This window comes from Geospiza fortis, unplaced genomic scaffold (genome assembly GCF_000277835.1).
Source record: "Geospiza fortis unplaced genomic scaffold, GeoFor_1.0 scaffold1501, whole genome shotgun sequence".
In the NCBI taxonomy this organism is placed as follows: Eukaryota; Metazoa; Chordata; class Aves; order Passeriformes; family Thraupidae; genus Geospiza; species Geospiza fortis.
This window is the reverse complement of record NW_005055064.1, coordinates 2,998-23,550: the sequence shown is the minus strand read 5'-3', so window position 1 is coordinate 23,550 and position 20,553 is coordinate 2,998. Positions and strand designations below refer to the sequence as shown.

The following is a 20,553-nucleotide window of genomic DNA, read 5'->3' as shown; positions in this document are numbered from 1 at the left end:
TCAGGAGATATTGAGCATGAGTTGTGAAGTTTGTAAACTGTAATTACATAGCCATGGGCAGACTGATGTGTTTCTTTTGGGGAAAGAAGTGATTTTTATAGACTGTGATCTCACCCTTTCACCACTCTTCAATATCCATCTTACCAATGAAGGATTCCAACCTTATGCTTTCCTTCCACCTATATCCTCTGGCAAGTCTCAGTTCTTCTTGAGTTCCTGCAATTGCTGTGAATCAGGTGCAAGAGTTGTTGCCTTATATTGGGACAAATGACCACCATTTATTCACTGGTAGTAAGTTGCCCCTATGCCAGACAGCAGTTCTTTTCACTTTAGCTGCTGAGGTTTCAGCCATGAATTAATAATATTGAGTAAAAGGATTTTTAGCAGTCTTGAGACAGATTTCCTGAAAAATTCTTACCTTGGAGAAATATGATTCTTATTTTTGGTAACACTTTTGCCACTGCTTGTAAGTCTGTACTATGTCTACAAGTTCATATGCTCAGGGATAGTTCTAGTTATAGTAATTTGGTTTGGTGTGACTGCAGGAAGAAGCTTACTCTATTCTTCCTATGGGAATATGTTAGAAAAATATCCAGTAACTCCTAAATATGCCATTCATTTTTGTCAAGTTACTTACTGTATTTATGCAAGAGCCCTGAATTTGTGCATTTTAGTACATCTACTGTAACTTCAGATCACGTTATGTCAAGAAAAGAGCATGCTTGTAGCATGCACTCAGTCTAATTAGAACAGGAATGTATAGTGCTAGCTGATGATGTACATAGCAAGTGTCCCTCTAAAGATCTTACTCTAGGTGCTAGCACATGGTAAAATCTGCATGAAAGCACATGCTTTTGAAAGCATTGCTACTTTTGTAATTGAGGCATGGAAATACATATTGCAGTCACACTACACTTTCTGTGTAGGCATGTGTTGTTGTCTTCCATAAATTACTTTGAGTAGAATTGTACTCACAAGTTTTGATAGAAGATTAATGATCTCTTGTGTCATTGTTTTTAGAATTGTAGAACCATAGAATATCCTGAGTTGGCAGGGACCCACAAGGATCATTGAGTCCAAATCCTGGCCCCGCACAAGACACCCCAATGATCCCACCATGTGCTTGAGAGCATTGTCCAAGGGCTTCTTGAACTCTGTCAGTCTTGGCACCATCACCACTTCCCTGGGGAACCTGTTCCAGTGCCCGACCACCCTCTGTGTGAAGAACCTTTTCCTGATATCCAACCTAAACCTTCCCTGATACACCTCCAGCTGTTCCCTCAGGTTCTGTCACTGGTCACCAGAGAAGAGATCAGTGCCTGTCCCTCCTCTTCCCCTTGTGAGGAAGTTGTAGACAGTGATGAGGTCTGACCTCAGTCTCCTCTTCTCCAGGCTGAACAAGCCAAGTGACCGTAGCTGCTCCTCGTATGGCTGACATGAAATCTCTACAGTACTATGCTTCATCAGAGGTTTTCAGATGCTTCTTTTTTAACAGTAAGACTTTGCATGGATATGACATGTTCTTTCTGAGGTTGGGAACCATTAGTGTGGTGGAACTGTTTATTCCAGAGGAGAGGCAGAGATATTTTTTTGGGAGGTTCTTGCTAAAATTTATACAACTATTACACTTGCCTAAGGCAATGCTAAGGTTTTGGGGTTTTTTTTTTAATGTTGAGATGCCTTTATAATGTTTGGTAGAGGTGGGAAATGGAGATTGCAGTCCTTTGGAAATTATAGTACTTTCTGTAATAAATTCCTGATTCTAGCAAAACTGTTAAAATATTTAGCTCCTGCCAAAGTCTCTCAAAGTAGGGATGCAGTCCCCTTAGGTGAAACTAATACAGTGCTTTTCAAAAGTGCTGACTTATTTGAAAAGCAGTGTATTTTTCATCATTATAGAGGGGTGTAAAATTTGAAAATTTGGTTTTGTCCTTGTCCTCTGTGTGGAAGGACAAGAATCCATCTCTTCCTGCTTTTTCCATCAAGGAAGTATCTCTGTATTGATTAATCTTGGAAGTAATTTGTCTGTGTCTGTTAATTAAAGGAATGATTGAAGAGTTTGGAGATCAAGGCTCTGAAAGTTACAGTCTAATGCATCTATTATGTTTAATAACTTCAGAACAAATGAGTCCATGAAACATGATAAGACTCAGGTTTTCAATTCCCATTGCCTTCCCTCTCAGTGGCCTCTATACCCTCATTAGATACAAGTTGTTAATCAATGCTAGGTCTTCTTTTTTGAAAGGATGTGTAATATCACAGATCCTTCTATTGTTTATCAAGACTCAGATTGCGTTTTAAAAAAGCAATTCAGAAGGATTAATACAGAAAGGGATTATCTTTTTCCACAAGTCGACAAGAAGTAAACCATCTTCTGCCTAGGCACATGAGGATACTGTTGAGGAATACCACTACTGCTGATGGCTCAGTATGCAGCTGCAGTGGGGGATGCAGATTGTGCTCTGGGTGGTGGGAAATGACTGGAACCCCAGCCGTAAACTGGTGCTGACCTTTACCTAACAAAGGGTATGAGGACCTGCAGAGCCAACCAGGTGACCAGCCACTCAGAGACCCAAGACCCCAGACTATTGAGGCACAGACTGTGAGGGTACCAAAGTCCAGGTATTCTTTTGTTGGGGTCCCTTCCCAGAGGCTCCAGCTTGAGCTGTTATGATATCACTGCAACATGATTCAATTACTCAAAGAAACCAGGTGTCTGGGACTCTGCTGTGGGAAGCCTGAGGCCGGGCCAGTGAGGGAAACTTGTCTGACTGAGTGTGTTGTGGTAAGGAGTCAAACAGGGCACCCATTGGTTATCTGGAGTTTCCTGCTATGAAGAGACTTCAGTCCCAGCAGTGACAGTCTCTAGTGGTGTGAGAGTGGCTCCTGAATGGTCAGACAGTAAAGTTATCTTAACACCTTTCTAAAGAAATTAGAAATAATGAAGCTTCATGCATACTTTCTTCTAATCACTGTCAGTAGTCACATTTTTGTTTATAGTAAAGTAATTCAAAACTAGTCAGTCACTTTCAGTCTAAACCTTTCCCAGAACATTACATTAAGTTCTTCTTGTTAATTAAGATTTAGATCTATTACTTAATTAATTACCTTAGGTTCAAGGTTTCTACCTCAAGATCTTTCATGCTTTTCTAAAACTCCCAAATACTGTGAATCAAAAATATTTAAGATACTGATGTTGAAAGGAGCTCTGAGTCTTCTAGAAAGAGGAAAAGGGAAGATAATATTGAAAATTACTTGAAAAAACAGAAAGCAACCCATCTCTTTTTCAGAGACTTTTTCAAATCGTTTTAGTTTTTTATTTGGATTTGCTAAATTTTAATTTGAGCTCTTCCATACATGGTATTGTGTGTTCATTGTTAGATTTTAGGCTACTTCAAAGACCCTTTATATGATGTAGCTATTTTAACAGATTAAGGAGTTCTACTTTTACTTATAAAAGGCACTGTTTTCTGGTGTTTGCAAGAAAAATCATGAAATCATTCCTCACTTACTGTTTAATTGTGAGGCTAATATATATTTTTTAAACTTAAAAGGATTAGAAGCATTTTTTAAATGAGACAAACTTATTCATTTCTTTGGCATTTCCCCCCTATATATTTTACCTTTGAGGATCCATTTTACCTACTTTGGGATCTTACTGTAGATTCTTTGAATTAGGGAGAAGTGAAGCTGTAATAATTTTATTTCCAATAATTGGATCACTTGGGGGGCATTTGGATGCCTGCTGTGGGCCCTTCTTTTTTTGGTTCATTCCAAGCCCATAGCAGCAGACACACCCATCCCAAGAGTGTGAATCTGCTGGAGCAAAACTCAAAACTACATTATAGGTAAGTAAACTTTTTCTCTTACCTTTAAAGTTCTTATTCAGCTCCTTTCCCTTTCTCCCCATTACCCATCTCCCCCCAAAAGTCACACAAAAAAAAAGAGATAGAAGAACACTATCAAGAATTAAGTTTGTTTACATTTAGTTTTATGTACCAAATGAATGAAATGACAGAATGTGTAATTATAGCCAGTATATTACCATTCATTTTCAAAAATATGTTATAGGGAGGTTATTTACTTTAACATAGAGATATGAGTGTAGTCATTTGTATAGTCATCTTGCTAAAGATTACATTTAATACCAGAACATGAAATGAGACAGTGTAAAATACAAATTATGTCTCTGTGTAGTAGGATGGTGTGACAATTGGATACCATGTATTTTTTGTATACAAACTTTCATTAGGTCTGCATTTTATAGTGTTATGTAATAGATGAAACTGGCACCCAATGTAGCTTTCCCAAGAAAAAGCAGATTTGCAAAATCTAGTTCCTATAGATGAAAGACTTTTTTTGTTTTATGTTCAGATGTGTTTTAAGTAAAGGGAAGAAGTTTCTCTTTTATCTAGAGAAATTGCAATGAAGTATTGCAGTGATTCCAACTATCTAGGGAAAGTTGCTTTCTTTTATATTTTTTGAGAATGTAATACTGAAAAGCGTGGTTCTTTTGAAAAGAGAAGGTGTATTTTAATGGTGTTTACTTTCCTTTGGTGCTCTTGTGTAACATGAAAGCGAATTCCCACATTTATCCAGGTTGTGCTTTAAGTAGGGTAGTGCAAAAACCTGCTCTTGTAAGGAGGTGTAGAAAATAACTAAAAGTCAGCTTAGTAAGAAGTGTATTTTATTTTTATTTATAACATGAACTAAGAAAATAATTAAGCAAAATATACATGTAGCGTATGCCCTTGATTGTACCTGTTAAATGGATGGGAGGATTTATAATATTTACTTACCCAGTAATGACTTTATTTTGTTCTGGAACAGTCACTTCTCTATAATGGATTTAAATTTTGATAAGCTTTGTTAATTTTACGTACTGTTCTTTATTAACAGTTTAACCCCAGCAATTTGTAGCTCATAGTCACTAAGTTCACTCTAACATCAACCTAAGATGATGACACAGACTTTTTTCATTATCATCCTATATAAATGTTACTGGATCTAGTTAATTGAAAATACTTTTGAATGCAAGGTATGATGTCAGAATAAAATCAGCATCTGGAAGGGAGGTTAAAAGTATTCACCAATAAATTTTAAAGTAATTTCCTTATTTCAAAAGTTTGTTGTTCCTACAAATGAATTTGAAACTGATTGGAAATGTTAATCTGTATGTGATACATGAAATAATTAGTCTTTATTAAGTCTACTATTAGTGTGTTGCCTTTTTCTTGTAAAGTTAGGTGCTGCATTATGTATTTCAAAAGTATTCACACTTCAGGTTTTTCTCAGATTATTTTAACAATTGAGTTTACAAAACTATAATTCTTCGCAAAACAATCAAATGGATAAAACCCCGAATTTGTTTCAGAAAAATCTCTCTCACTGATAAATTGATATCATATTGTTTATAAAAACAATTCAGGAAGGTTAAATTACAGCCTCCAGTCTTTAAACAAGTGGAGATGCTTGATTATAATTTGGTGTAGTTCAATTCTTGTTATTATCTAGTGTAATATTTCTTTTGTATTAATATTGTTGACAGGGAATAATGATTTACCAAACATTCTTAAGCAGAAAAATTCATAAGATCATATTTTATCCTCCAATTATGCTGATTGCATTATTGTCATACTCAATAAAACAAACAGAACTTTACTAAAATGAAGATTATGAATTGTGCTACACTCTAAGGCATGTCAGAGATTCCTGTAATACTTTTAGAGGTTTTGTTTTTGGTTTGGTTTGTGGTTGTTTTATTTCCTGAATGAGTTTGGACACCCCTCTTGATGGACTTTGTTTTTTGCATAGTGACCAGAAGTTTGATAAAGTTCCTTGACAGATTGCTAAAAATTATCAGCAGTTTCTGTTCAGATTCTGGGAAATCCCTTCCTCTGAACTGCAGCAGCTAGAAGCCGTCTGGTCTCTACTTTGGAGCCTTTGTAATTATGTTTGTTCTATAAAGCTTCCTATACCAGGTTCATGACTTTACTTTCTTAGTTTCTTCTGTAAGGGACCAAGCAGTGAGACTAACATTTTTGACTTATGTTTGCTGAGTCTCTCCTTCGAAGGGGAGTGTGTTAATCTGGAAACAAACCAGTGGGAGACTCTAAGTCAGAACTATAATAGGAAAATTAAAATAAAGGCAGAAAACACTGGCTTAAATTGTCAGAGTCAAGATACAACCTGACACCCTTTTGGTCCAGGTGGTGGTAGCAGTCAGATTAAATGGTGGCTGCAGTGAAGCAGTGATCCTGTAGAAGGGTCTGGTCTTCCTCTGAAGGTCCAGTGGTGGTTCTGTAGCTCTTGTGTTCTTGGAGTCCATTAGGTAAGGCTGCCTGTGGTGTTCCAAAACCTCAGATTATATCCAGGTAGGAATCCTTGGTTCCTCCCCCTGGGCAGTGCTTCTCACAATGGGATGATGTAATTTTGAGTCATGCAGTGAGACTTGATGGCCCATTAGCAGAAGATATCCCCTGGAAGGAGTTATCAGGGATGAGTCATGGAAGAGATAAGAACACTGCCCCACCTCCTTTTAACAGCTTATGAAAATGGTGATAATATACGTACTTTTGGTTGCATCTTACATTGTAACCTAAGACATTGTCCACCCCTTATTCTATTATCATCTACATCATACCCAAATCAATATCCTCTTTAAACTCAACTTATATATCTATACACAATAAAACTTTACACACAGCTCTCGCTTAAGATTAGGTCTCCTTGTGATACACAGCAGGTTTCCCCATCTTTCTGTATTACCCACCAAGTGTAACCAGGTCCTTGAACAAAAACAATCCCATGGATGGGTTTGCCTTTGCCTGAGGTGGGACTAATCTAAACAGTCATTTTTAAAACACTTCTTATGTGTACCACAGGGACTTTATCTCCATCCACTGTGTGCAATGGTTCAGACTGGGCAGGACCAGCTGGACTGATGGAACCTCATTTGTTGACTATCCAGGTGGCTCTTGTGAAATTCACTTCCCAATTTTTGAAGGTCCCCCTGCCAAGTGCCTTTAGGGTGGTTTTTAGTAGTCCATTGCACCATTCAACTTTCCCAGCAGCTGGTGCATGATAAGAGATATGATATATCCATTCAATACAGTGTTCTCTGGCCCAGGTGTTTATAAGGTTGTTCTTGAAATGGGTCTCATTGTCCAACTTGATTCTCTCAGGGGTGCCATGTCTCTACCAGGCTTATTTTTCCAGACCCAAGATGGTGTTCTGGGCAGTAGTGTGAGGCACAGGGTAGGTCTCCAACCATCCTGTGGTGGCTTCCACTATGGTCAGCACATAGCACTTGCATTGGCGTGTCTGGGGAAGGATATGTAGTCAATTTGCCATGCTTCTCCATACCTATACTTTGACTATTGCCCACCGTACCACAGAGGCTTCTCCCGCTTGGCCTGTTTGACTGCAGCACGTCTCACAGCTGTGGATGACCTGTGAGATACTGTCAATAGTTAAGTCCACCCATCAGTCACGAGCCCATGGGTATGTTGCATCTCTCACCTGATGACCAGAGGCATTGTGGGCCCAATGAGCTAGAAATAATTCTCCCTTGTGCTGCCAGTCCAGATGCACCTGTGATATTATCATCTTGGCAGCTCGATCCACTTGCTCATTGTTACAATGCTCTTCATTAGCTTGACTCTTGGGTAGGTGTGCATCTATGTGTCGAACCTTCACAGTCGGCCTCTCTACCCGGGCGGCAATGTCCTGCCAAATCTCAGTGGCCCAGATGGGTTTCCCGCTGAGTTGCCTATTGGCCTTTCTCCAATGATCCAGCCATCCCCACAGAGCATTAGCTACCATCCACGAGTTGGTGTAGAGATAGAGCCTCAGCCACTTCTCATTCAGTAATATCCAAAGCCAGGTGGACGGCTTTAAGCTCTGTGACCTGACTCAATCCACCTTGTCCCTCAGTAGCTTGTGCAACTTGTCATGTGGGGCTCCATACTGCAGCTTTCCATTTCCAGTTTGTCCCTACAATTTGGCAAGAACCATCAGTGAAGAGGGCATATCTTCTCACTCTCCGGTAGCTTATTATATGGTGGGGCTTCCTTGGCACATGTCACTTGTTCCTCCTCTTCAGAAGATAATTCAAAAGTCTCACCTTTGGGCCAGTTTGTTATTATTTCCAGAATCACAGGGTGATTAAGATGTCCTATCCGGGCATGTCGTGTGATCGGTGCAAGCCACTTGCTTCATGTGGTGTTGGTGGCAGGAACCTTTCCTTTGAACATCTGACCCAGCACTGGTAGTCGGGGTGCCAGAAGCAGCTGCGCTTTGGTGACAATTACTTTTGAGGCAGCTCAAACCCCTTCATAAGCTGCAAGAATCTCTTTCTGGGTTAGGGTATAGCTGGCCTCAGATCCTTTGTATCCCCGACTCCAGAACCTAGGCAATCATCTTCGAGTCTCTCCAGGTCCCTTCTGTCAGAGGCTCCAGGAAGGACCATTCTCCCTGGCCGCAGTGTAGAGCACATTATTCACATCCTGCCCCATTCTGACTGGCCCAAGGGCTACTGCATGGGCAATCTCCTGCTTAATTTGTTTGAATGCTCGTTGTTGTTCAGGGCCCCACTGGAAATCGGTTCTCTTTCGTGTCATTGTCTCGGTTTAGAGACAAGTTCTAGGAGAAGAATGCTCTAAAATGAGTGTTTTTCTCTAAAGAAAGAGGGCTTCAATAACTCCCTTCTGCCAGTGAGAGAAATGGATACCAGGGGATGAAAGTGAAAAAAAAGGGAAAACTGTTTATTAACAAAGCAAGATACCCACAAAGCACAGGAAAAAAAGAAAATTGAACCTTACACCCCACCCCCAACTTGCAGCGTGGCTGAGAGACAAAGATGGCGACTGCCCATCTTTGTGAGGGGAGGAGAACAGAGTTGACGCAGCAGCTGGGAACCTGTTAAATTTCTGGCATGGGTCTTCTCGCAGCCGGTGAAGTTGGTGGAGTTAAATGTCCCTTCTTTCGCTGGCTCAGTCTTTCCGGGGTTTGGACCAGCCAGAGTGGCCCCGCAGGCTCCCTGGGCCGGAGAGAAAAAAAAAAAAAAGAACAAAAAAAAAAAAAACCTGCAGAAAGGATTTGCTGGTGAAAAGCTTCCAGGCCAGGGGAAGGAAAAAAAAAACCAAAAAACCTGGAAGCTTCCCCCACCACCTGGGTCCATCTTAAAACTACAGCAGTTGTTTTCTGGGTGTAAGGCAGACAGAGAATAAAGCGTCATCATAAAACCACCCCAAGGCAGTCACGAGTTAAAGAGGGTTTACAATCGTGCTGTACTCCGAGATATGTATCCTCCAAAAGCTCACGGCTCCTAGAAAAGTCTGAGTTTTTTTCTTGTTGGTAGATGGGGACACAGTGGTGATTTTTTTTATTACCTCTGTTAGGATCTGGCATTGTTCATCTTGCCACGTGACTCCTAGAAACTGAATTTCTTGAGCAGGTCCCTTAACCTTACTTTGCTTAATGGCAAAACCAGCTTTCAGCAGAATTTTGATAATCTTCTCTCCTTTCTTGAAGACTTCCCCTGCTGTGCTCCCCCACACAATGATGTCATCAATATGCTGTAGATGTTCGGGAGCCTCACCCTTTTCCAGTGCAGTCTGGATCAGTCCATAGCAGATGGTGGGACTGTGCTTCCACCCCTGGGGCAGTGGGTTCCAGGTGTACTGCACACCCCTCTAGCTGAAGGCAAACTGGGCCCTGCACTCTGCTGCCAAAGGAATGGGGAAAAATGCATTGGCAATATCAATGGTCGCATACCACTTGGCTGCCTTAGACTCCAGCTCGTACTGAAGTTCCAGCATGTCTGTCACAGCAGCACTTAATGGTGGTGTGACTTCATTCAGATCGCGGTAATCTACCATCAGTCTCCATTCTCTATTGGACTTACACCCTCGCCGTATAGGGCTGTTAAAGGGTGAATGAGCCTTGCTGACCACCCCTTGGATCTCCAGTTCATGAATCATCTTATGGATGGGAATCACAGAGTCTCTGTCAGTGCAGTATTGCTGACAGTGCACTGTTGCTGTGGTGATTGGTACCTGTTGTTCCACTTTCAGCAATCCCACAGCAGAGATTATCTGAGAGACCAGGCAGGATATTCAGTTGTCTGATTTCTTCTGTCTCTAGAGCAGCTATCCCAAAAGCCCAACGATTTCCTTTTGGGTCTTTGAAATACCCACTCCTGAGGGAGTCTATGCCGGGGATGCATGGGGCCTCTGGGCCAGTCACGATGGGGTGTTTCTGCCACTTGTTCCTGGTTAAACTCACTTCAGCTTCCAGTACTGTCAGCTGCTGGGATCCTCCTGTCACCCAGAAATAGAAATGGATCCTGCTCCCACATACCTTGATTGTATCGGGGTACATTGAGCCCAGTGTCAACCAAAGCCCTATATCTTTGTGGGTCAGACATGACAGGTCATCAGATCCACACAGTCCAAAAGATCTGATTGTCCCTTTCCTCTACCTGGCCAGAGGCAGGGCCCCTCTAATCCTGGTCATGGTACATGTTGCTCTCCTCCTGTAAATATTTTCCTGAGGTCCCTTCAAGAGACTATGTCATATTAGTGTTCCTATACCGTCTTGGAGTTCTCTCCGTGCAAGACTGGAGCAGCATTGACGCTAGGTGAGCTTCTTGTGATAGATGTTTCTCTTTTCAATTTATGTACTCAGGCTGCTAAAGAGGAGGTGGGTTGTCGGCAATGGAGAGAGACGGGGAAGACTGATTCGGTGATCAGAATCCGATTTTATTGTGGGATACAAACACTTATGTACTATTTCAGGGAGACTAGTAGTGTGTACTACAATGATTAGGCTAAAATCACATACACAAACTTATGCATATAACAACACCTCTTGCTTGCAGAGTTTAATGGGATTTTCTTTTTCCAGTAAACCTGTTCGATTTAATCTTCTTGCAATCTAGGTCTAATTTTCAAAGTTCCATTTGCTTTTGCCAAGGCATCCTGTTATCAAATCTCTTATGTTAACCAGGTCCAAAGTTCATCATCTGTCTTGTCCCCCAACATTCCAACAGTGGGTTTTCTATCCCACTTCCTCATGTCTTCTCCATGCTCCTGAAGGAAAAAACAGAGGTTACCTCGTGGAGTGTATCCTCTCTCCTTGGCTGGGGGACATCTGCTCCTAATGGTAGAGACTCTTGTTGGTTCTGATGAGATGTGGTAAATTCCTTCCTTATGTTTGTTTCTCAGTTTCTGATGGCCCTCTTCAATCAAGCTCCAAACTTGCTCAGCCAGCTTTGTTTCCATGAACGAGACATGGGTGCATAACAGGCAGTAACAGTGTCCTCATAAATTCTCTGTTTGTTGACCAACGCGCCCACCTTGTCCTCTCCTTCCCTCCATTCCAGCATCGCTAGGTAACAGGACTATATCTCTGGTCCAAGCTGCACGAATCTCAACTACATTTGTGATGTGCACTGGACACCATCTGGGCTCTTAGGGAATCTCTCATCTTCCGAAAAAATTATCTCCAGCACAGCCAATTCCCTTAGGCATTGGATACCTTGTTCCATTGTGTTCAATTTTCTTTGGTGCACCTGGAGGTCTTCTTTACAAAGGTATATGTCCCTTACACTTGCTAGCAGTTGCTGCCAGAGGCTGAGAGTGGCCTGAGTTCTCAAAATCCCCTGGTCAATGACCATGTCCCAGGACAGGGATCCCAGTTGCCTGGCCTAACTTCCATCCAGAATGGTGTCATTACCTGCAGTGTCCCACGTGTGGAGCAGCCAGGTCAGGATGGACTCGTTTGCCAGGCAGATGAACTCCCTCCACAGGTCACACAGCTCACCCAGGGATAGAGAGCAAGTGATGATTTCCAGCTCTGTCTCCTCTGTTGGGTGCAAAGGTCCAGTCGCTTCTTCTTCAGTCACTATGCGGACTGATTTACTCTTCGATTTCTTTTTCTGAATGGGGACAACTGCTACCGGCTTGTGCTGTCCTTCTGGCTTAGTGATGGTTCACATAGACATGGTGCTTATTTCTTTGCTTCTTTTCTCCTCCTCTTCCTGAACATGTACCATACCAAGCACTGTCCTGACACCAAGCATGGTGTGCACAGTGCAGGCCATAAAGAGAAGACAAAGCAAAACTAACACCAAGATTATGCCATCCTTGATATCCAGAAGGAACTCAATATTTTCAAAGAGTGCTGTGTCTGGCCTGAAAGGCTGGAAGAAACCATTCTCTACTCTTCCCCCTTGGGGATTGGTGTGATTGTTGAGGAGGCCCCAGACATAGCAGCCCAGACTAGGACAGGCAAACAAAATTGAGTATATATTCTGAATGATGTTCATTGCCTTGGAGGTTATCATGCAATAGACATAATAAACCAATAAAGCAAATTTCTTACCATTCCCTGGTCTCAAATGGAGCGTCACGGCTGGCAAATAGTACTCCATGTGTGGGAAATATAGTGAGCAAGGTACAATACCCATGTAAACATATTGAGCATCATGGTGATAAGGTTTCTGTTAATAGAAAATTGTAATTCTGACTTCTCTCTGGACCGCCACACATTGGGCGCCAAAATATGTGTTAGTTTGAAAACAAACCAGTGGGAGACTCTAAGTCAGAACTATAATTTAATAGGAAAATTAAGATAAAAGCAGAAAACACTGGCTTAAACTGTCAGAGTCAGGATACAACCTGACACCCTTTTGGTCAGGGTGGTGGTAGCAGTCAGATTAAATGGTGGCTGCAGTCCTGTTGAAGTGATAGATGTGGTTCTGTTGAAGCGGTGATCCTGTAGAAGGGTCTGGTCTTCCTCTGAAGGTCCAGTGGTGGTTCTGTAGCTCTTGTGTTCTGGGAATCCAGTAGGTAAGGCTGCCTGTGGTGTTCCAAAACCTCAGATTATATCTGGGTAGGAATCCTTGGTTCCTCCCCTGGATGGAAGATAAGATGATCTGAGAGATGGAGAGCCAACGGGTGGTCAGCAAAACCCACTCACCCTTCAACAGTCCCATTTGGCCTGTGCGTAAATCTGAAGGAGAATGGAAATTGACTGTGGACTATCGTGCCTTGAATGAAGTGACTCCACCACTGAGCACTGCTGTGCCAGACATGTTGGAGCTCCAGTATGAGCTGGAGTCCAAGGTAGTGAAGTGCTATGCCACTACTGACATTGCCAAAGCATTTTTCTCCATTCCTCTGGCAGCAGAGTGCAAGCCCCAGTAAACATAGTTTTGTTATTTAGGCATATGGTTATGTGTTATTTGTTGAAAATTCCTAGTCTTGACTGTTAGCTTAAATAAGATAAGCTCATAATTGGCCTCTGGATGACTTGTCTTTGATGTTCAAAAATGGAAGGTTTGACAATAAGTAATAACTGCTTAGGACTGGTATATGTGGGATAAATTTATTCACTACTGATTTAAATAATGTAAATAAGTGGTATTTTAAATGAGTGGAGGCATATCCCAATAATCTCTGAAGAGTGTTAGAGCTTTAAAATATTACGCTCTTAGTTGTTATGCAAAAATTTTTACTGGAGTCATCAAAATGGTTCACACAGAATGCAGCTTTAGAGGATCAATCTTTGTGGTTCTGAAGAGGAGTACATTCACATTTATCCATCTTGGATATGAAGTCTCTAACTGAATTTCTTACAAGGTGTAAATGGGGAAGTGGTAATTTATATGTTGTGTCTTCAAGATAAATCAGAAATCTCTGGATTTTAAAGTTTACCAAACAATATTAATAGAACAGAGTGTTACCATTCTGCTAAAACAAAGCTTAGCAACCATGCATGTGGTTCTTATTTAGGCTTGTTACCTTTTCACAAGTATTTACACAAGACCCATTTCCATCTGCTAGGACATGCAGTTCTAGAGATTTTTAGGCTATCATCCTATTATACTAATTTGTTGAAAAAGTTTAATCTGAGACTTAATCATCGTGTTTGCAAGAAAGCAGTAACATCAAAGACTTCAGCACTAGTGGTGTTCTGGCTGCTGCTTTGGAAAGATTTCAGATTAAATGGAAGAATGCAGATACTTCTTTAATACAGCTCCCCTCATCCAGCTACTGTCCCTAATACTTGCTCAGCTTCCAAGTATATCCATTTTCAGCATGGATATGCTGCAAATCACAATTGACTTGCAGTTTCATCAGAAATATATTCAAAGGTATCTGTGGTTATTCCAGTGCAATGTATTTTTGCACAGAGGTTCTGCAGTAATTAGTTTCTAAATCTGAAAGTACTCATTGTTTTGACATGCAGATATTTCCAAAGATGAAGGCCACAACCTGTCTCCAGGAATACTGTTCATAACAGGACAGGTGAGACACAACTGCTTGGAAATCCATTTCAAACTTGTGGTTCCTGTAATATTTTGTTTCTTGCACCACAGTTCCCCATTTAATTTGACAGAACATCTTTGCTATTTTTTAGAATTAGATAGTTTATCATCTTGCTCTGAGTACCAAGGTACTGCCTTTTGGCGAGCATGTTGCAATGTAAAGAGAATGTCCATGCAAATTTGCCAAGACAAACCAATGCACACATAGGAGAACAACTGGGATCAGACTGTAGTCTGAACAGTCATAAATTTGTTCAAGTAATTGAACAAAATGTAGATACATTTTTGATGAATCTGTGTTCTTGCGAGGCAGGGAAGGGGAAGGAGTGAATAATATTTTTAAAAAGAAAAGAATCTGAGAACAACAAACTTGGATACCCGATCTATAATATAGTCAGAAAGCTCTTCTGTGGCTTACTACATATTCCTTCTATTACAAAAATTGCTGTAAAGAGTGAAGGAAAAAGATCCTGATCACACTTAATTGGTCTCAAGAGCACGAGAGCCTACCTGTTCAGAACTGTGGCAAGCTCTGAACCTCGGTCTGCAGGATTTGAAAGAAAAATGTTAGTCTGATATTTTTGCAAACTCCTAGATCCTGATAATAAATTCTGTCATCTACGGAATGAAGCTTGGATACTGACGTCTTGAAGATTATGAACAATATTTGAATGGATATTGTAAAGTTCCTAAGTTCATCTGTTCATTAAGACCCTATGGGGTCTTGGGACCCATGCCTTAACAAGACAGATTTATGCAAATTTGCATATACTTGATTGTAAAAGAGAAGACTTGAAGACATCTGTTTTCAGAGGTTAATTACTCTCCTCACTTCTCTGATACTCTATTGATTATTCTCATATAGTTCAAAGTGAGTTCAGAATTTTTTAAAGCCCAATGGTGTTTTTCACCCTTCATATTTCTGCAGCTATGATGGCAAACAAAAAAGTATTTGTGCCCATTCAGTGGAGTTTTTCCATTATGCTCAGTGAAGATACTGGTACTATGTACTTATCCTACCTTTAATGCACTAGTTCAACCTGATATTTTCATAGAATATCCTGAGCTGGAAGGGACCCACAAGAATCATCAAGTCCAACTCCTGGCCCTGCACAGGACACCCTAGCAATCCCACTCATTTCCTGAGAGCGTTGTCCAAATGCTTCTTGAGCTCTGGCAGCCTTGGGGCTGTGACCACTTCCCTGGGGAGCCTGTTCAGTGCCTGACCACCCTCTGTGTGAAGAATCTTTTCCTGATATCCAACCTAAACCTCCCCATACGCAGTTCCAGATGTTCCCTTGGGTCCTGTCATTGGTCACCAGAGAGAAGAGCTCAGCACCTGCATCTCTGCTGCCTCTTGGGAGGAAGCTGCAGACCCTGGTGAGGTTTTCCCTCGATCTCTTCTTCTTCAGGCTGAACGAGCCAAGTGACCTCAGATGTTCCTCATATGGCTTCCCCTCAGGCCCTTCACCATCCTTGTGCCCTCCTTTGGACACTCTCCAATAGCGTAATGTCTTCCTTATACTGTGGTGCCCAAAACTGCCCCCAGTAGTCAAGGTGAGGCCACACCAGTGCAGAGCAGGGCGGGACAATCCCCTCCCTCGACTGGCTCGTGGTGCTGTGCCTGATGTACTCAAGGACATGGTTGGCCCTCCTGGCTGCCAGGGCACTGCTGATTCATGTTCAACTGGCCATCAACCAGGACCCTCAGGTCCGTTCCTGCCACTGCTCTCCAGGCCTCTCATTCCCCAGTCTGTCTGTATATCTGGGGTTGTCCCATCCCAGGTGCAGAATCCAGCGCTTGCCCTTGTTGAACTTCATATGGTTGATGATTGCCCAGCCCCTTCATTTGTCTGGGTCTCTCTGCAGGGCCTCTCTGCCTTCAAGGGAGTCAATAAGTCCTCCTAGTTTTGTATTGTCTGCAAACTTGCTTCTTTTTATATACTTGGGTCAGCTTTTTTGTCCTAGGTCCAGAACTCTTGTAGAGTTCAAGAGAAAAAATTGGTCATACTTGAATTGTTTTGGTTGTTTAATCTTAGAGCCCTCAGCGTGAAGACTCTGAAAGGTGAGTTGTTGATCTAGCTACACCAGTTTAAGGCATCAGATCTCCTTATCATTTGCCTTGCTTCTATAGTAGGGGTAGCAGAAGAAAACCTTTGCTTGGTTCTTAGCTGGCTTGTTCAGTCTGGTTAGGTTAATGCAAACCATCTTCACTAGTGCTGTAATCTGATGCACTAGACAATGAAACACACTTGTAGAAATGTGAATGTGTGTTCCCTTCTGCTACAGGTGATAACCTCAGTTAAAGGGACAGGGATAACTGGTAACAGTAATGTCTTAAAAGCTAGATCCACCATCAGAGCTTTACAGGACTTTTTCAGTGTGACTGACATTTCTGTATTAAAATTAAAAAGCTGACTGACTTTTTCATAAGAACACAAGTTTCTCAATTTGTGTTTCAAAATTTCAACAGTTTTAATTGAGAAATAAGATAGTGATATATGTGTGTATGTATGTATGTATGTATGTATATTAATATATATGTGTTTTAAAAAAAATAATCAAATTTGAAATCTCTCCGTTTGGAAGCTTCTACTTCATGGTCATTCCTAAGACCTGCTATGAAGTTCAGTGAGGTCAAAGCCCCCTTGGTCACAGGGAGAAAAATATTTTTTGTCATTGTATGAAGGTTTCAAAAAAACCCCACATTTGTTTTAATAAGTAGTGTAAGGAAGTTAATCTATATAAGCTCTCATATGAATCCAACAGTTTTTGTTGTTGTTGGACAGAAAAAGGAAAAACCGCCATGCTAAAAAGCTGCACTTTCAATTAATCAAATTTATTTTGGTTCACATGTCTATCATAAAGTTGGCAAGTGTTCCTACTTTGAAAAGCTCCTTATTTGCAGTTGACCAGTTTCTGTGTGGAGTTTATTGTACTTGTCTTTATTGTCTTTCAGACATTAAATGTTGTACATAATTTTGGAGTTTTAGGAAGTTAGATTTGAGAATTAAAATGACAGAAAAAAAACACCAAACTGTTCACATCACTGGAGTTGACTATATTACTACTTGTTACTGTGTTCTAATGTTAATTTTGGAGACGATCTTTAAAAATTTTAATTCTTCTGAATCAGAATCTTCTACAAGTATAGAGAAAATTAGAAGTCATAGTTATGATTCTGGTTTACAATTTGAGAGGTTGGGGGTATTTTTGTTAAGAGTTTAATTCCTTCTTCCTTGATTGCATCCTCCTTACTTTTCCCCTGCTCCCAAAAGGAGAGCTGGCTCATTGCATCTGGTGAAAAGGCACCATAAATCTAAGCACAAAATAAGTTATTTTTCTTATATTCTATTTGTGGTCTAGACATTTTGATAGAATTTTCAACCTGTGTTTGGTCATTACTTAGACTTAAAATTATATTCTCTGGTTACAGAGAAAATATTTTATTGACAAACTACAAAATGAGAATATAAGCCTTAGTGCAGGTAGGGCTTTTGAGTTTCATGGTAGAAATTAATTTAGATTTAGAGTATCATGTTGGTACTATAAATAGGTTGTATTTAAAATGAATAGATATTTTCATGTGCTTCTCATTTCAATGAATTCTACCAAATTACAGGAGAGGGTACTTGGCTCACTTTCTATTTTTCTGTATTCTACTTTTAATGATTTTTTTTAATGTAAACTGAAAGGATTATTGTAGAGTCAAGTTCTTGACACTATATAAAATTATCGCTGAATTTTTTGTTTCATCCATGAAAAGCATTATGGTTGCAAGGGGAAAATACTGAAGCTTTTAAGTGTGTAGTGGCCCCTCCACTTATTCATATGTGCTATGGTATAGACTCCAACTCTTGGTATACTCCCTGTTTCAAAGAGAAACATGGAGTGTTGGACTTATTTTCATAATTTTTGTTCATTGTTCATGTGTTCCCTGGCTACAATATATGTAAAGCTCAACTGAATCGAGTAGGGAGAAGCTCTGTCTCCTAATCATTGCAGATCCTTGCATAGTTCATGTGTAATGAACCAGGCATAATCTGCAAAGGAGAATCTTTTATAGTAGCATTCCTCAAAACTTGCTTCAACTGTTAATGATATTTTTTGGCCATTATTGCAGCATCTTTATTAGATGGTTCTCTTGGGAATTGTATGGGAACTGATTTCATATGTTTTGAAGATGTTTTTTAATGATTAATTGGCATATGTGGTAGATTGATAACGAACACATTAAAAAGTATTAGAGAAGTTCTGTTCTTGCTTTTAAATTCAATGGGTTTTGTTGTTTGTGTGCACATACATGTGGAGGAGGATTAATTGGTGGGGGTGGAGGGGAATGGACATTTTTGCTTGGACATTTGCCTCTTTCTAATATATAGCATCTGTGATTTTTCTCTTTTAATTTGTAGATAAGCCTCTGAAGAAGCGAAAACAAGAAAATAAACCACAGGAGGTTGGAGGTGCTACTGGAGGAAATAGAGCAGCTTCTCAGGAGACAGGTTCTGCAGGAAATGGGGCAAGGCCAGCGCTGATGGTTAGTATTGATCTGCAGCAAGCAGGAAGAGCAGACTCTCAGGCAACAGTAACTCAAGATTTGGACATCATCAAAAAACCTGAAGAAATTAAGCAGCATAATGATGTGTTTGTGTGTGTTCCCCAAGAAGACACTGTTGGAGTTCTTAAATTTAAACCTGAAAACTATCCTGAGATTTTTAGGAAAATGTCAGACTTTGGGGGTCAAAAGACAGATATCCAGCAAAATGAAAACAGACAAATGGAATTTCAGCAAAATGTGAGCAGGCAGTTGGAAAGTAAACAGAATGAGAAGAAACAGGTAGAAGCTAAACATGAAAGCAGACAAATGGATGTGAAACAAAATGAGAACAGACAAACAGAATCAAAACAAAACCAGAGCAGGCAAATGGAGATGAAACAAAATGAGGGAAAACAAAATAATGGCAAACAGGAAATAAGGCAGAGGCCTGAAACACTGAAACAGAAGAATGAAGGCAGGCCTGAAATGCCAAAACATAGACATGATAACAGAAGGGACTCAAGTAAACCATTATCAGATAAGAAAATAGAAATATCGAGGCATAAAATAGATGTGAAATCTGATCCTTCAAGGATAAAATCTGAAAGCAGACCTGATCCAACAAAACTGAGGCCTGATGGGCGATCAGTTTCTGATACACCAAGGCGTGACCATGATAGCCTGAAACAAAGATCAGAGGACAGGGAGGAGTCAGAGAGATACAGAGGAGATCCATCCAAGATCAAAAGACCTGAATATTTGAGATCCTCAAACAAAAATGAACATGATTCTAAACATGGTATTAAATCTGATGGTTCAAAACCTGAGAAATTTGCAAGGAAACATAGACATGAGTCTGGTGAATCAAGGGAAAGGTTTTCTTCTGGGGATCAGAAATCAAGACCTGACAGCCCTCGCATTAAACAAGAAGGTAGAGGAGATTCTAATAAATCAAGACCTGATAAACCTGGCTTTAAATCACAAAACAGCAAGGATGAACAAAGGACAGATGGTAACAAGAGTAAAGTAAATAGTAATAAAGCACAGGCTGACAGTAAAGCAGAGTTTCCCAGTTATTTGTTGGGGGCAAGATCTGGCGCATTGAAACATTTTGTCATTCCAAAAATCAAGCGTGATAAAGATGTCAATGTCACTCAGGAATCAAGGAAAACTGAATTTAAAGGTGAACAGGACAAAGTAGAGAAGATTGGGCTAGTTGAAGATCTAAATAAAGGAGCTAAGCCTATAGTTGTCCTTCAAAAACTTTCACTGGATGATGTGCAGAAATTTATTAAGGATAGAGAAGATAAATCAAGGGGCTCTTGTTTTAAACCTAGCAAGAACAAGTCATCCAAATCTAATAAAGGTAAGTTGTCTTTTTTAATGTTAATTGCATTATATCTTGTATATGCCCATTCTTTTCGATTTGCTACTCCTATGGTTAGAAATTAAACACAAATGTGTGATAGCTTATACTCTTGCTTATTTGGTGATTTTGGGAAACAAAGTGAAATTTGTCTACAGGATTGTGGTTATTGGAAATCTTGTTACAGTATAACTAAAATGATTTGTTTATTCCAATGCAAGTTCCTAATGTGGGAACACTTAAATAGTCTTAAAATGTATTTCAGTTACATGAGTTTAATCTGGTAATTTATCTAGTTAAATATAACTATGATAT

General features: G+C 40.3%; 1 protein-coding gene across 1 annotated transcript in view; it reads left to right on the top strand.

The window, feature by feature from the left end:
* LOC102033082 (nipped-B-like protein) overlaps window positions 1-20,238 on the top strand; it is a gene marked incomplete at both ends in the record, with an annotated part of 22,461 nt that extends 2,223 nt beyond the window's left edge. Inside the window, one exon of the mRNA XM_005431380.1 lies at window positions 18,748-20,238. Within this exon, the coding sequence (XP_005431437.1) occupies window positions 18,748-20,238 (1,491 nt within the window). The remainder of the gene's footprint in view (window positions 1-18,747) is intronic.
* Between the last annotated feature and the right edge of the window lie 315 nt (window positions 20,239-20,553).